Source organism: Malurus melanocephalus, unplaced genomic scaffold (genome assembly GCF_030028575.1).
Source record: "Malurus melanocephalus ecotype Western Australia unplaced genomic scaffold, MMel_1.1 scaffold_41, whole genome shotgun sequence".
Classification (NCBI taxonomy): domain Eukaryota; kingdom Metazoa; phylum Chordata; class Aves; order Passeriformes; family Maluridae; genus Malurus; species Malurus melanocephalus.
Genome location: NW_026623273.1, coordinates 587,347 through 600,613, shown reverse-complemented (window position 1 = coordinate 600,613; position 13,267 = coordinate 587,347). Strand labels below are relative to the sequence as shown.

Sequence of the window (13,267 nt, the reverse complement as noted above, 5' to 3'; positions counted from 1 at the left end):
ATGGGACATCTTAGTAATACTTTGAAAAATTACTATTAAGAAAGCCTAATAGACACTTTTTTCAGTTTACCTACTTAAGACAACAGTGGCATCCAGTGGCCAAACATTAACGTGTTTATGTTTCGTGAGGTTCATACATCGTTTCTATGTCACGTTCTTCTATTTTTCTATTTCCCTGTTTGATTTCCATACAAGTGAAAAAAATCTGTGCTGTTTTGTGGTCATAAATTTTATGACCAAAGCTTAGAACTTAGTATGCTTAAATCTATTTGATTGACAAGTAATAAGAYAGTAACAGTTTGTTTCCCCTCCCATTTTCATGTTCTCAATCTATTGCTGACAGTAAGTTATGCCTGATAACTTTTTAATTAWGAGAGATAAAATCTGAACAGAGCATTTAAAAGTAACAAGTACAAATCACAGATAATTTGTTGAAATTGTGGAGATAAAGGATCAATTGGAAAGAAGCCATACAATTGTCAAATACTTTCAACACCTGCGTATGAAWATCTGACTGGCATCATGCTGTGCTCCACCTAGAGTACTGTCATGTAACTGTAAACTGTTTTGTCTCCCCCTGGTTTCAGCTCATGGAGTGATTAAAAAAAACAAAACCAAAAAAACAAACAAAAAAAAAAAACACAAAAAAGCAAGACTCTTTTAATAAATTTTTATAAGTATGGATATGAAACATGTTAGAGCACTCTGAAGGGTTGAAATTCCTTTGACTGTAAATGGTCCCATGCTGTATTCAAGGTTTATGTAGTATAGGTAAAAATCAGACCCTAATGCATACAAGCAGCTGCAACTTCAGCCAACAAACCTGGGAAAACGCAATCTTGAACTATTTTGTATAATCATTCAGTTTTTAAAGGAAAGATGTCAGCTTGCTTCCCACTTCCCTGAAGTCAAGTAACATCTAATTCTGAAGTCTCACACAGTTCCAACCAAACAGTTGTTCCTCTGTTAATTTAGAATCAAATTACCACTAAATAGATTTCTCCAACATGGCAAGATTACTGTTTCAGTCAAATGCTCATTTGTCTTTCCTTCTAGTCCCTGCAGTCTGTGATTTCAGTTTTCCCAATATCAAAGCTGATTTTTCTTTCTGGGAAGCTATGAACACTATTGCTAGTTTTCCTTGATTTGGAGTCCCTCTGGAGCCAGTCTSAGCTGCTGTATTCACCAAGTGCTCCAGAGACTAGTAACCAGGGCTTTTGGAACCACTGGTCCACACTGCCAGAACTGCAAGAGTACAGAGCAGTTAAACAGCAAGTTTTGGGACTGCAGTGATTTCAGAAAAATTAATTGCAACGTTTCTTCATGGCCTATGCATACCAACAAGAACATGATGCAAAATCTCTTTGAATGAGAACTCAGAGTATTGGACTCTACCTCTATGCCACTACAGGTGTTTTTCAAGAATATAGGTCTGAGATATACATTGAGAAGCAACTAATTTCTAGATGTTTACTCCAACAAATTAAAACTTTTCTTAACATTTCCAAAAAATCCTCAGACGTTACATGTGAAGGCTTTAAAAAAGAAATATATATATATATATATATATATATATAGGTGTGTGTGTGTATAAAATACAAATACAAATACACACACACATGCACATATATATATGTACAAAATTTCATGCTTTTCAGAGATGCCACACATCTGAAATGCTATTATTATGCAACAGCAGTGGAGATAAGCTCAGTTACCATGGTTCAACACATAAGATCAAACCTAAGGACTCACAGGGAAATAGTAAAATAAAAAATAACCAGTACTCAAAAAAAAAAAAAACAAAAACCCTAGTAAGTTACAAGGCTGTATTTTGAAAGAATCGTTATAAAAGAGAAGATCTGTGAAATCAGGAATCTAAAAGCTGCCTTTTAAAGGAAGACTATATGAAGAAGCGTCTTAAAATCCTTGCGTTTATGGGACAAGACTCAAATGGAATAACCAGCAATATTCATTTTTGGACAATACTGACATTCTCTAGAGACATATTTCTACTCCATGACGCATCAAACACCAAAGCTCTGACCTGCAAATTAAATTTGATTCTTTGTATCATCCAGCACAACCATTTCAGAATTTATTAGTCCAGATCAAAACCTTCATATCACACATTTGTAAATACAAGGTTTATAAACAAGGAGTGCCATGTTTTGTTGTTTTWAAGTATTTTCTGTATCCCATTTTGATACCACGGGATGTTCAACTTTTGGGGGAAGGGGGCAGGGAGTAGAAGGCAGGTCTACAAAGGATTTTTAACAATCTTTGCTCTGCTGCCTTAATTTTATCCTTTGAAGTTTATAAGTATGGTGTATGACATCAGGATGGTGATGAAGAATAGCCAACCTTCCATATTTTCCAAAGAAAGCCMATGGCTGACATGAAAGAACTATTCAGACACAAGCATATATAAGTCCCTTTATCCCCTTCAAATTTTATTCAGCCTTCCAGTAGTCCTTATTTTATATTTGAAAACATATTTTAGATTACTAATTCATACATGGACTATGTACTTCAGGCATATGATTTCCCACCTCTTGAATTTCATGTGCTGCTARCTGATCCACTAGCATTCTTCTTCGTCTCTTTGCTCGTTGCTCTCTTGCGAACTTATCTTCCTCTAAACGTTTTTGAATTTTTCTTATATATTCATCGTCTGAATAAATATTTAACAGCTCAGTTTGTGTCTCTAGTATAGTTTCTAGAGTTGTTTCTTGCAACTTCTGTGTTTGCAATAATTCCTGCATATCACTGATTGGAAAAAGAAAGGATTATGGTTCTTAAGGGTGTGTTCACACAGATTCCTGTATAGTTATGTGCAAGTCTAACAAATGCACAACATCACTCTGTGGGCACAGTGGCTACTTCTTGATTCTCTTGTGCTACAAAATGACTACCATGTCCAGAGGAGGAGTCCAGCACTGACTTGAACCAATTGATCATTAGTTCCCTTGTCAATACAAAACCAAATTCCACACAACAGGAAATTAGGGTGGATCACATATGTCAAAGAAACTTGTGTTACTCCTCAATAAAGCCATACATTCTGRGGAGTTTTGCAGCTATTAACCACAGGTTTACACAGAGAAATATCCACAGGAGCATGCATGAGTGTCACCTCTTCTGAGTAGGGTATACATATCACTACAGGTGACAGAAAGAATATTATCTACAATTATTCACAAATAAATCAACATATGATAAATTTCAGGAGAAAAGTTACTTATTTTCCCCTCTGAAATGTGTTACTTTGTATGTGCATTCACAACATCCCCACCTCACTGAAAGGCTAAGTGACTTTACAGACCCAATGACAAAAACGAACAGAGAAAAGAAGCATTTTGAACCTCGTCTTGCTGTGTATGTGGCAAAAAGTAGCAAAGGAAGCTTGAGCCATTCACATCACAGCTAAAGGTAAGTTAGTTAAAGACATGGCAATTGTGTTGGAGCTGAAAACAGTGCTAATGCAACATTCATTCTAAGGACAATTACAGTTTAAACTAAATGAGACATTACTCTTTCTTCAAGTAGCTATCTACATAGRAGCCACCTAAGGTAGCATCTTGTCTATCCTTAACAATTTAATATCCAAATGTTACCTGTCAGTCACCTGGCTGTGGATGGCAGAGGCACTTCCTGTCATAGACTTCTCAAACTTTTCTATCTCCTTGTATACRTTCTGAAGAAATAACACAAAATTTTATGTTTTCCATCTCTCCACAAAGGAACATAAAGGAGCTTCAACAGAGCAAGTACTAGGGAATTACTTTTATGTCATGTTAGTACAACAGAAATGTTTACACTGAAAACATTTCAAGCAGCAGTTATACCAAGAAAAAAGGTAACATTATTTTCATCTTCTGTCACTTCCTTGTCCTCTTCCCTCTTCCTAGCYACACKTACTTCCACCASCCAGAAAATCCTAAAATTTTTCAGYTGTTCATTCTGCAGGATAATTCTGATTTTGCATAGGGCTCTAGCAGTGTATGAAATTCTCATTATGTGAAGAATTGAAAAAAGATAATCTGGAAAATGGTCTGCTGTAGATTTAGTAGTGTGAATGTATCTGATAGTTACTCAAGACTGTGTTACTATAGCGTAATATCCATTTAAATASATCTGTCACTGTTGCCCAATTGTAAAAACTGGCAATAATTCCAACCCTGATGACAATACAATCCATGAATTTCAATTAAAATCGAAGTACTTTTTGGTACTAGATAATGAAGATTTTTTTTTAATTGCTGCATCACTTGATTTAAGATTATTATCAATTTCAACTCGTCCTATCATTTATAAGCAGTTACATAGTGTCTTACAGAACAGTTCAAACATTGTGGTGCAAAATTACATCCTGCATGAATCAGAAATGAACATTAACGTTTTTATTTCACATATTCTTCTCAATAGACTYGTAGCTACTTTCAGCTGTCAATTAATATCCATCCATATGAAATTTCTCTTACATCAAAATAATTAATTTTAWAAATAAATGCAAAATCACACTCATGCAAATATTCAGCCCAATTTTCAGTGGTCAAATTGATATAATTTTAACAGTTATATGTCAGCAACTTTTGGATGGTGTAAGTACAGTATTTGTAAGTGTAAATGCTCCCAGAAATTATGGGATTTGAATTATTGTAATTAGCAATTAAAAAAATATAATTATAATTACCTGTGCTTCTCTTTTCTTCTTCAATAATCTTTTGGCTTCAATAGATTTTATGGCAGGTCTTGGTGGTTGTTTTTTAATCTCTGTAACAGCTGTTTGATTCCTGGCCATTACTTCATTTTGTCTCTTTTTTTCTACGTAATGCTGATATGAAGCAAATATAATTAAGCCAAAATTATCTTCCAGGAAGAAAGTAGAGGAGATTATTAGGCTCCAGACCTGAGCAGATGAGCAGTGCTTTATAGGCTTTTAAGGACTTCCATTGAATTCTAGTTCTAGTATGGTACTTGTTTCAGGTCTGAATACAGCACAGAAAATAAGAATACCAGTTTCCTGGTACAGAGACTGAGAATACCATTAGGTAACATATTAGGTAAGACTAGCTCGGAGGATCAAGTAACAAACATGTAAATTAGGTTTGTTTAAAGTGCATTAGAGATGCGTGCAGGTAAAGGTGGAACAAATAAGAAATATGGTTTCTATACAAAGAAGTCAAAGATAGTTAAAAATATATCATAGATCAAAAGAGATATCAATTAATTTTCTTTCAAAAATTTATTTTGAGTGTTAGTATATTGTTAGCATTTTCTCTTCTAAATATATGAAGGAACTTATTTTTTTCATTCTTATTCGTGTAGTGGCACTAGAACAGCTAAATAATCACAGCAAGACTCTCCCTGCATTAGCCACATAAAATGCATTATCAAATTAGTAAACAACTTTGGCAACATGGTTCAACACCCTTTGGATAGCTGGCCATTTCCTCTATATAAACTACTAGCTCTGCTTTGGATGAGTGTTCCCATGTCTAAAGAAATTTGTTCCTCTTCTTTTACTTCATCAGAATAACTACACAGTACAAGGTGCTCTGAGGCCATACCCACTATAGATGCCCTTCTTCTGTCATTTCCTGCTTTTGTACAATGCTTCATCTTCACAAAAGAAGAATGACACAAACCTCTTTCCCAAGGACATCTCCAATGCATACAATTTGTGAAATGTACACTTTACCTTCAAATCTATAAATATTTTCCATGCATGACAATATGCAAATACTCTCAACTTAATGAAGTGATTTTTAAATACAAATGTTTTTAAGGTCTCGTAAGAGTACACTGGCTTTATTTCCAGTCACGCCACTTTTCTTCATTCTTTTATAAACATGAGCATGTAGCACGGAATCAGGAAGTCTTCACACTGGTTTTAACTAACTCATTAAGCACATAACCTTCAGAAAGTACTTCTCCGGAAGTTTATAAAAGTAAGTTGTCACTTGCTCAGTGTCTTGTGTTCTTTGCTCTCCTTGGAGGTTCTTAGCACTATGCTGCTCCGCAACATGCACACGAGCACTCTTGTATTTTGTTTCAGAAGGTTCTGAAATTTGCTGTAGTTACATGTCAGTCTGATGTGGCACTAAACTTCTCAAATRCTAAAATTAAACATCAGACAAGATGTCAGAAACAGCAATAAATATATTAAAATAGAGTAATTTTGAGACTGCTGCTTCAAACTGTGTTTTTCTGTGTTAATGTACACAGAAAAACCTCTAAACATGTTCAAACTGAAACTAGCTCCATTGAAAAGGATTTTGAGATATGAACCTGAATGATGCTGAACTTTTTTTAGTTGAGAGAAACTCATTGCTGTGTGCAGCTTCCTGTGGAGGGGAAGTGCAGAGGGAGGTGCTGTGCTCTTGTCCCTGATATCCAGTGAGAAGACATGGTAATAGAATCACAGAATTGTAAAATGCTTTAGGTTGGAAGGGAYCTTAGAGATTCGCCAAGTTCCAAGCCTCCAGCACTGGGCAGGGACATTTKCAACTAGACCAGGTTGTTTAAAGTCCCATCCACCCTTTAASACTTCCAGGGATGGATCATCCACAACTGTCCTGGGCAAATTGTTCCAGTGTCTCACCACTCTCACAGTAAAGAATTTTTTCCTAATATCTAGTCTAAATCTACTTTCTTTCAGCAGGAAGTAACYCCCCCTTTTCGTGATACCCCATGTCCTTGGGAAAAGTCCTTCTCCATCTTCCTTGTAGAATCCCTTCAGTTACTTCAGGTACTGGAAGACTTGAATTAGGTCACTTKGAAGGCTTSTCTTTTCCAGGCTAAACAATCCTAATTCTCTCAGCCTTTCCACTCAGCAGAGGTGTTCCATCCGTCTGATCATCTTGGTGTCCCTCCTCTGTACTCACTCCAGCAGGTCCCTATCCCTCCTGTGCAGGGTCCCCAGGGCTGGATGCTCCAGGTGGGTCTCAGCAGAGCGGAGCAGAGGGGCAGAATCCCCTCCCTCCCCTGCTGCCCACGGTGCTCTGGGTGCAGCCCAGGACACGTTTGGCTCTCTGGGCTGKGAGTGCCATGGCCGGGGCATGTCCAGCCTCTCACCCCCAGCACCCCCRAGTCCTTCTGGGCAGGGCTGCTCTCGGTCTGTTCGTGCCCAGCCTGGGCTGATTCTGGGGGCTGTCCGAAACCAGGGTGCAGCACCTTGGACCTGGTCTTCATAAATTTCATCATCTTCCCATGGGCCCACTTCTTGAGCCTGTCCCCCAGACCTCATCCTGCTGTTCATCCACTCCAGAGTTGTGGACCGAGAGCCTGCCAGTAAAGGCTGAGGCAAAAAAGTTGTTGAGTATCTCCACCTTCTCCCCCTCTGTTGTTACCAGTTTCCCAGCATTGTTTCTCAACCTTCCTTGTCTGCTTAACATACCTGTAGAAGCTCTTCCTGTTATTTTTTTGTCCTTTGCCAGGTTTTGTTCCAGCTTTGCCTTGGCCTTCTTCTCTCCATCCTTACACAACTGTACTCTTACCAGTTCACCTGCTCTGGCTACGGTGTCCTGTGTCTTTGCTTTCTCAGCAGTTCCCTAACTCAGCCATGCCAGTCTCTTTTCTTCCTCGCCTGATTTCTTGCTCCTGGGGATTTGCTAGCTCTTGCTCACTATGGAAGAATTCCTTAAAGATCTGACACCTCTGTTCTCCTACCTTGTCCCTGAGGGCAGCCTCCCAAGTCATCTGACTATCTCCCTGAAAAGCTGGAACTCTGCTTTCCTGAAGTTCAGGAACCTACCTTTACTCCTTACCTGATGTCTCAGAACTAAAACTCCATCAACAAACGGTCACTGCAGCCCAGGCTGCTTCCAACCTTRATGTCCCCAATTATCTTTGAGTTGGTGACCATCAGATCCAATATTGCATCCCCTCTAGCAGGGCTGTCTATTACCTGGCTCAAAAGTTATACTCCATATGAGGAGTCTCCAGGAATGTCTATAGCTCCCTGTGCTATTTTCCCAGCAGATGCTGGAGACGTTGAAGACCCCCAGCAGGACAAGAGCCTGCAAGCATGATGTCTCCTGCAGCTGGAGCAAGAATACTTTGTCARTAGGCTCCCCTTGGTCAGGGGCCTGTTTTAAATACCAGCTGAATGGGTCCCTTTTTTGCTTTGGTCTCTGATTCTTRTCCACAKCCTTTTAATCTGCATGCATCTCRTTCCTCAGAGAYAACTCTTCACACCCAATAYACYTCTTGATAMAGWGGGCAACCCCTCCACCTCACATTCCCYTCCTGTCTCTTCTGAAGAGCCTGTAGCCATCAAAAGTCACACTTGAGTCACAGGAGTTGTCCCATGCTGCASTAGGGAAGGTAAAGAAGCATTTCTCTACTGAAAATCACCATCTTTGTAGATATTCAAAACCCCACTGAACAAAATCCTGACGAATCTGCTCTAGCTAGCTTTGTTTGGGGGGATAAACTGAGTTCCAGAGGCGCTTTTCAACTTCAACTACTACATTATTCAAATGCCATTCTGAATAAAAACAGGACCTACTCTCAGTTGCTTAATTTCTTTAAGCCATCCCTTTACTGGTGATGGGATATTTCAGTTTTCTGGTACTATTTTTGCACTTATTGGTAGACTTCCTGCTTGTAGACTACTTTTCAGGAAGCGTGTCAGAAAAAAGTGAAATTTCTCCCAGTTGAATTTAATTTATGATAGATAATAATTAAATTTTATTTAACTTACCTTCTTCTGCTCATCCTTATACAAAATAATGGCCTGGACATGCTAAGTATTACTACTGAAAACAAGAAGAAAGTCTTTAACAGAACCTACCACATCAATGCTGACTTCCTCTTAGATGTTCGCTTTCCCCCTTTCTTTTACTCTTTGTATTTGTCAGCATATGGTAATTGCAGAATGGAGTGTAGTATAAGTATACGGAGAGACATGCAACAGAATGAACCAAATCACTGAGGCACAAAGCTCCACATAGCTATAAATAGGTTTCTTGGAGAGGAAATTAGTCTTAGTTGATACCTAGACTACAACACAGTCTGCAATCTGTATTCATCAAAGGATTAAAAAGACAGCTGCTGAACAGCTACTAGCCTTTGTTGTTATATTGTTTTAAGTCTGGAGGAAGCCTGAAAACAGAGCAGGTAACAGAGAAAGCTTGAARACAAAGCAGGTAACACAGAACAAAACAAAGAAACACAGAACAYAGAAGATCAATATCCTATTGAGTTYCTGATAAGCTGTGCAAATCTACTATACAAGATACAGCAAAGGACTGTTTCTTTTCTTTATAAGTACTGGTTTTTGAATAGGAGATTTACAAAGTAGAGAGGAGAAGGACACAACTTCTTGAAAGGTACATGTAAATATGCTACCTTTTTTGTATTTATACAAAATAGGCATAGTTACCTCTCGATTTCCACTTGCAACAGACTTAGGCTTTGCAGGTGCTGCAGGTCTCAKTGGTTCCACGGCTACACCAGTGAGCTTTGCCTTTCTGTTTTTTTCTAAAGCAATATACAATTCATATAAAAGATTTGTTGCAGCCCCATGCTGTCCTGTCATGATGTTTTGGGCCACTTTCTTATCAAACTTCACACCAAGGAGGTGAAATGTGGGTTCCAGGCGAGAAAAATTGCTAATTTTTGCATCTGCATTTCTGTATCATTAAAAACAACAACAAATAAAAAAACAAACAAACAAACAAACAAAAAACACAGAACATAAACTTATTTTCAATTCCAACTTGCCGCATTAAGGGTGTTCTGACATTTACCTTGTATCAAGATAGGAGGTGAAAAAAAAACCCAATCACAGAGGACTTTCTCAAATAATGTGATACATACTTTGGCTTAGGTTTTATACTGTTATACAGGTAACTGCACTGATTAATGCATAACATTGTGAAAAGGCAAAGACCTCATTTGTTCATATAAATCCTGATACATGTACCCACAAAGTGTATCTAACAGCAAAAGCTAATCCTCAGTTGATGCTAACAGTACACATCCACCATAAATACAGAGTTTGAATGAAGTTTTTATATAATCTGTATCAATCCCTTGAGTTCTCACCAGTTGAAGCATAAAAAATTACCTATTAACCATTAGAACTTCAACTTATTTTTTCTACAATAAAAAAATGGACATACAGGTTAAAATTGCATTAAAAACAAGGTCTATATTCTAAATGAGCAATTTACATTTGAAACTAAAATAGAGGCTTGTAGGTTAATATTTCTCTTTATATGGAGATTCTCATGAAGAAGCACTCAAGATCAACAGACACACAGGGCAAAACCAAATAACAATAAATTATCTGCTTGTAACAATTATCACATCAAATTTCAGCAAATCCACAACTTCAGTTTGAGTCAGATCATGGTTTCCATACTGCTCTATTGCCTGAGTTCACAGAAGTTCCTTCACATGCACCAACAAGCTTTTGACACCAGCCAAGATCCAGCATAATTCTACAAAGATGCCTAGTTTTAACTGAAGACCTTCTGGTAACACAGTATTTATATTATTTATAGATGAAACTGTGCAGGAGCTCATTATTTTCACAGTAACAGTCTGTGCCTTATTTCTTACACCCTTATACTGAACTGAAGTTTACAACTATTGAGCATTTTTCTGCCATCAATTCAAGGTCAAGATGAGCCCTGTTGCCAGAAATTATCTGACATGCATTGAGAAGCTCTTAACTTTTTATTCTGTGAGGCTGACTTGCTTGCCCATCTCCAATTATTCTTTCTTGTATTCCGTGAAGAGCAACAGTCACAGTCTTCTGGTCCTGGGGATTCCTCCAGTCACCAGAACCTTTCAATGATTTGTGAGAGTGGCCCAGCAACAACATCAGCCAGGTCGCACAGCCTGGGGTGAGTATACGGCCCCACGGACTTGTATATTTCCAATTTATTTAAATGTTCCTCAAACTGTTCCTTCTCCACAGGTGAATCTTTCTTGCAGCAGACTTCTGTGTATCTCTCAGGGACTTGAGGATACCTCAGTCTTTTGCCTGTCTCATGAGGCGTACATTTTCCCCAGCCTTCGTTCTGCTGAGGAGATATCTGTGATAGCCCTTCTTGTTGCTGTTTTGCCATAAGACAAGATCTTTTCTCCATGAGGGCAATCAAGTATATTGAAATAAATCTCCTGGAGAGGTCATGTAGTCCCCATTTTCAGGATTACACAGGATACACAACGGTTGCAGACCTTCCTGTTCGTCTCAGACATTTGGGATTTCTGAGTGTGACTTTTATTCAGTAAACTAAGATAGAGAAGGTATTAAGTATTTCAGCCTCAGCATGGCAGATACTCATTTGAGAATCTGTGAGGGAGCCTGATGAATGGAGCTATACTCTGCCATCTTTTTGATGCAGGAAGACAACTAAGAACAGCCATTACAGAGGCAGGTCCTGCATCTTCCCTACTCTCTCACATAGAGGGCAGCTCCTCTTCAACCTCACCTTCCCAGCCTATCCATCCTGAAGCCTATCAAGCCATGGCAGTCATGGGAGCCATCCCACTGCCTCTCAGTGATTGCAGTGATGACACGGCAACTGGTCACAGGCCTCTGTGAAATTACAGGTCTCTAATTTCTTCTGTTTGATCCCCATGCTGCATGAATTACTATATAGGCACTTCAGAGAGGCAGACAGCTGTGTGATTAAAAAAGTTTATAGACTAATCCAGAAAAGGTGTGAATGCTTCTCTCATATCATGTCTTCTCATCACATCCTTCATTGTTTGCATACATTTTTGGTGGGCAGTCCTCTGCACTGTTCTACTGCTCTTATTCACATCATCTTCTTGCTTGTCAGTCTAGGTCATCATTTCCTCTCTCTTGTTTGAGAGTAATTCCCTCCATCCTTACTCATCCCTAGTTTAAAGCTATCCTCACCACGTCTGCCAGGCTGTTGGCAAACACTTCCTTGTCCCACTTGGTCAGGTGGATCCCATCTCTTTTTAGCAGTCTTCACTCTTGAAATGGGATCCCATGACTGTAAAAAGCAAACCCTGAAGTGGACAGAAGTTGTACAACCACTTTTTGACCTCAAGTGTCACCCCTCATCAAACCCATCCATTAGCAGAAGCAAGGAAAACAAATACTTGGGCCTGAGTGCCTTTTTCTCCAGGTCTCTCTGGCAGTATCCTTGGTGTCCACAGAGAAGACCAGCAGGGATATTAGAGCAAGGGCTGGACAAGTTTCTGCAGCTGTGGACTGAATCCCCAGCAGCAAACCTCCCGGGCCAGCAGGTGAGGTCAGCAGACGGCACCTCTGTCTCCTGCAGGAGAAAGTCTCCCACTGCTATCTCCTACCTGTTCCTCCTGGTGCTCCAGCATGATTTAAACTTCACCAGCTCAAATGTTTTGTCACACGATGCCACCAGCACTCATCTGCTACCACTGCAATGAACCTGTTCTGCACCCGCGGTTCAGTAGGTGGTGCAGACATCTTACTTTTCCTCACAGGAGTCACCAGCTGCCAGTCACCTCCTTTTCCTAACACAACAGTTCTGCCTGCCTCTCCCTCAGCACAACTGTGGGTCCAAGTTCCACAAGTTGTATCTGCAATATCTCAGAGAAGATCCAGTGTAGTTACAATCAAAATTTTCTTGTTGTTACAAGAAAATGTAGTTACAATCATAATTTTCTTGAAGAAGTATGATCAATGTCTCTGGAAACACAAAATCAATTCCYGCATCAAACACAAAAGTTAGCTTTTGAAGTACTGGAAAATGTCTTAAATCTCACTAAGTTCTACATGTTTTACTCACTTGGCATTAGCAAATCCTAATGAGAAAATACATATTTTGTCTACAGTGTAGAGACCTGTTACTTTGTATAAGAGACCTTTTATCCATATGTACTAACCTGCTCTTTGAAAATTGCTCAAAGTCATCCTGAAGACCATATTTGTGTAGAAGTTCTCCTAGAAGGTAGCCAGTAGAAAATTCTTCTGGAAATAATCCTGGAACTAAATTTGGGGTTTTGTTGTTTGTGATAATTTTTTAATAAGATAATTAAAAGAATCCAAATATTAACCTTAATAAAATATATTATTATGTTTATAACAAAACTAAATCCAAACTTTATTAAACAATTCAGAGGAATTTCAGGAGATTGATTTAGCAATAACAGTTTTCAAACTCACAAATAAATAAATATACTTTCTGGGTAGTTATTTTGCAACATCAGCTTTAGATAGTAATATTTAGTTTTCAGTGTTAAAATGCAAACATTGTCATAATTGTCACTGAGATTGTTACAATATTTATAA

General features: G+C 38.5%; 1 protein-coding gene across 1 annotated transcript in view; it reads right to left on the bottom strand.

The window, feature by feature from the left end:
- Positions 1–13,267, bottom strand: part of SPEF2 (sperm flagellar 2) — a 76,836-nt gene that overhangs the window by 62,063 nt on the left and 1,506 nt on the right. Inside the window, exons 2-6 of the mRNA XM_057364667.1 lie at positions 12,862–12,964; positions 9,392–9,641; positions 4,697–4,837; positions 3,618–3,697; positions 2,553–2,769 (exon numbers count right to left, since the gene is read on the bottom strand). Coding sequence (XP_057220650.1) covers positions 2,553–2,769; positions 3,618–3,697; positions 4,697–4,837; positions 9,392–9,641; positions 12,862–12,964 — 791 coding nt within the window. The remainder of the gene's footprint in view (positions 1–2,552; positions 2,770–3,617; positions 3,698–4,696; positions 4,838–9,391; positions 9,642–12,861; positions 12,965–13,267) is intronic.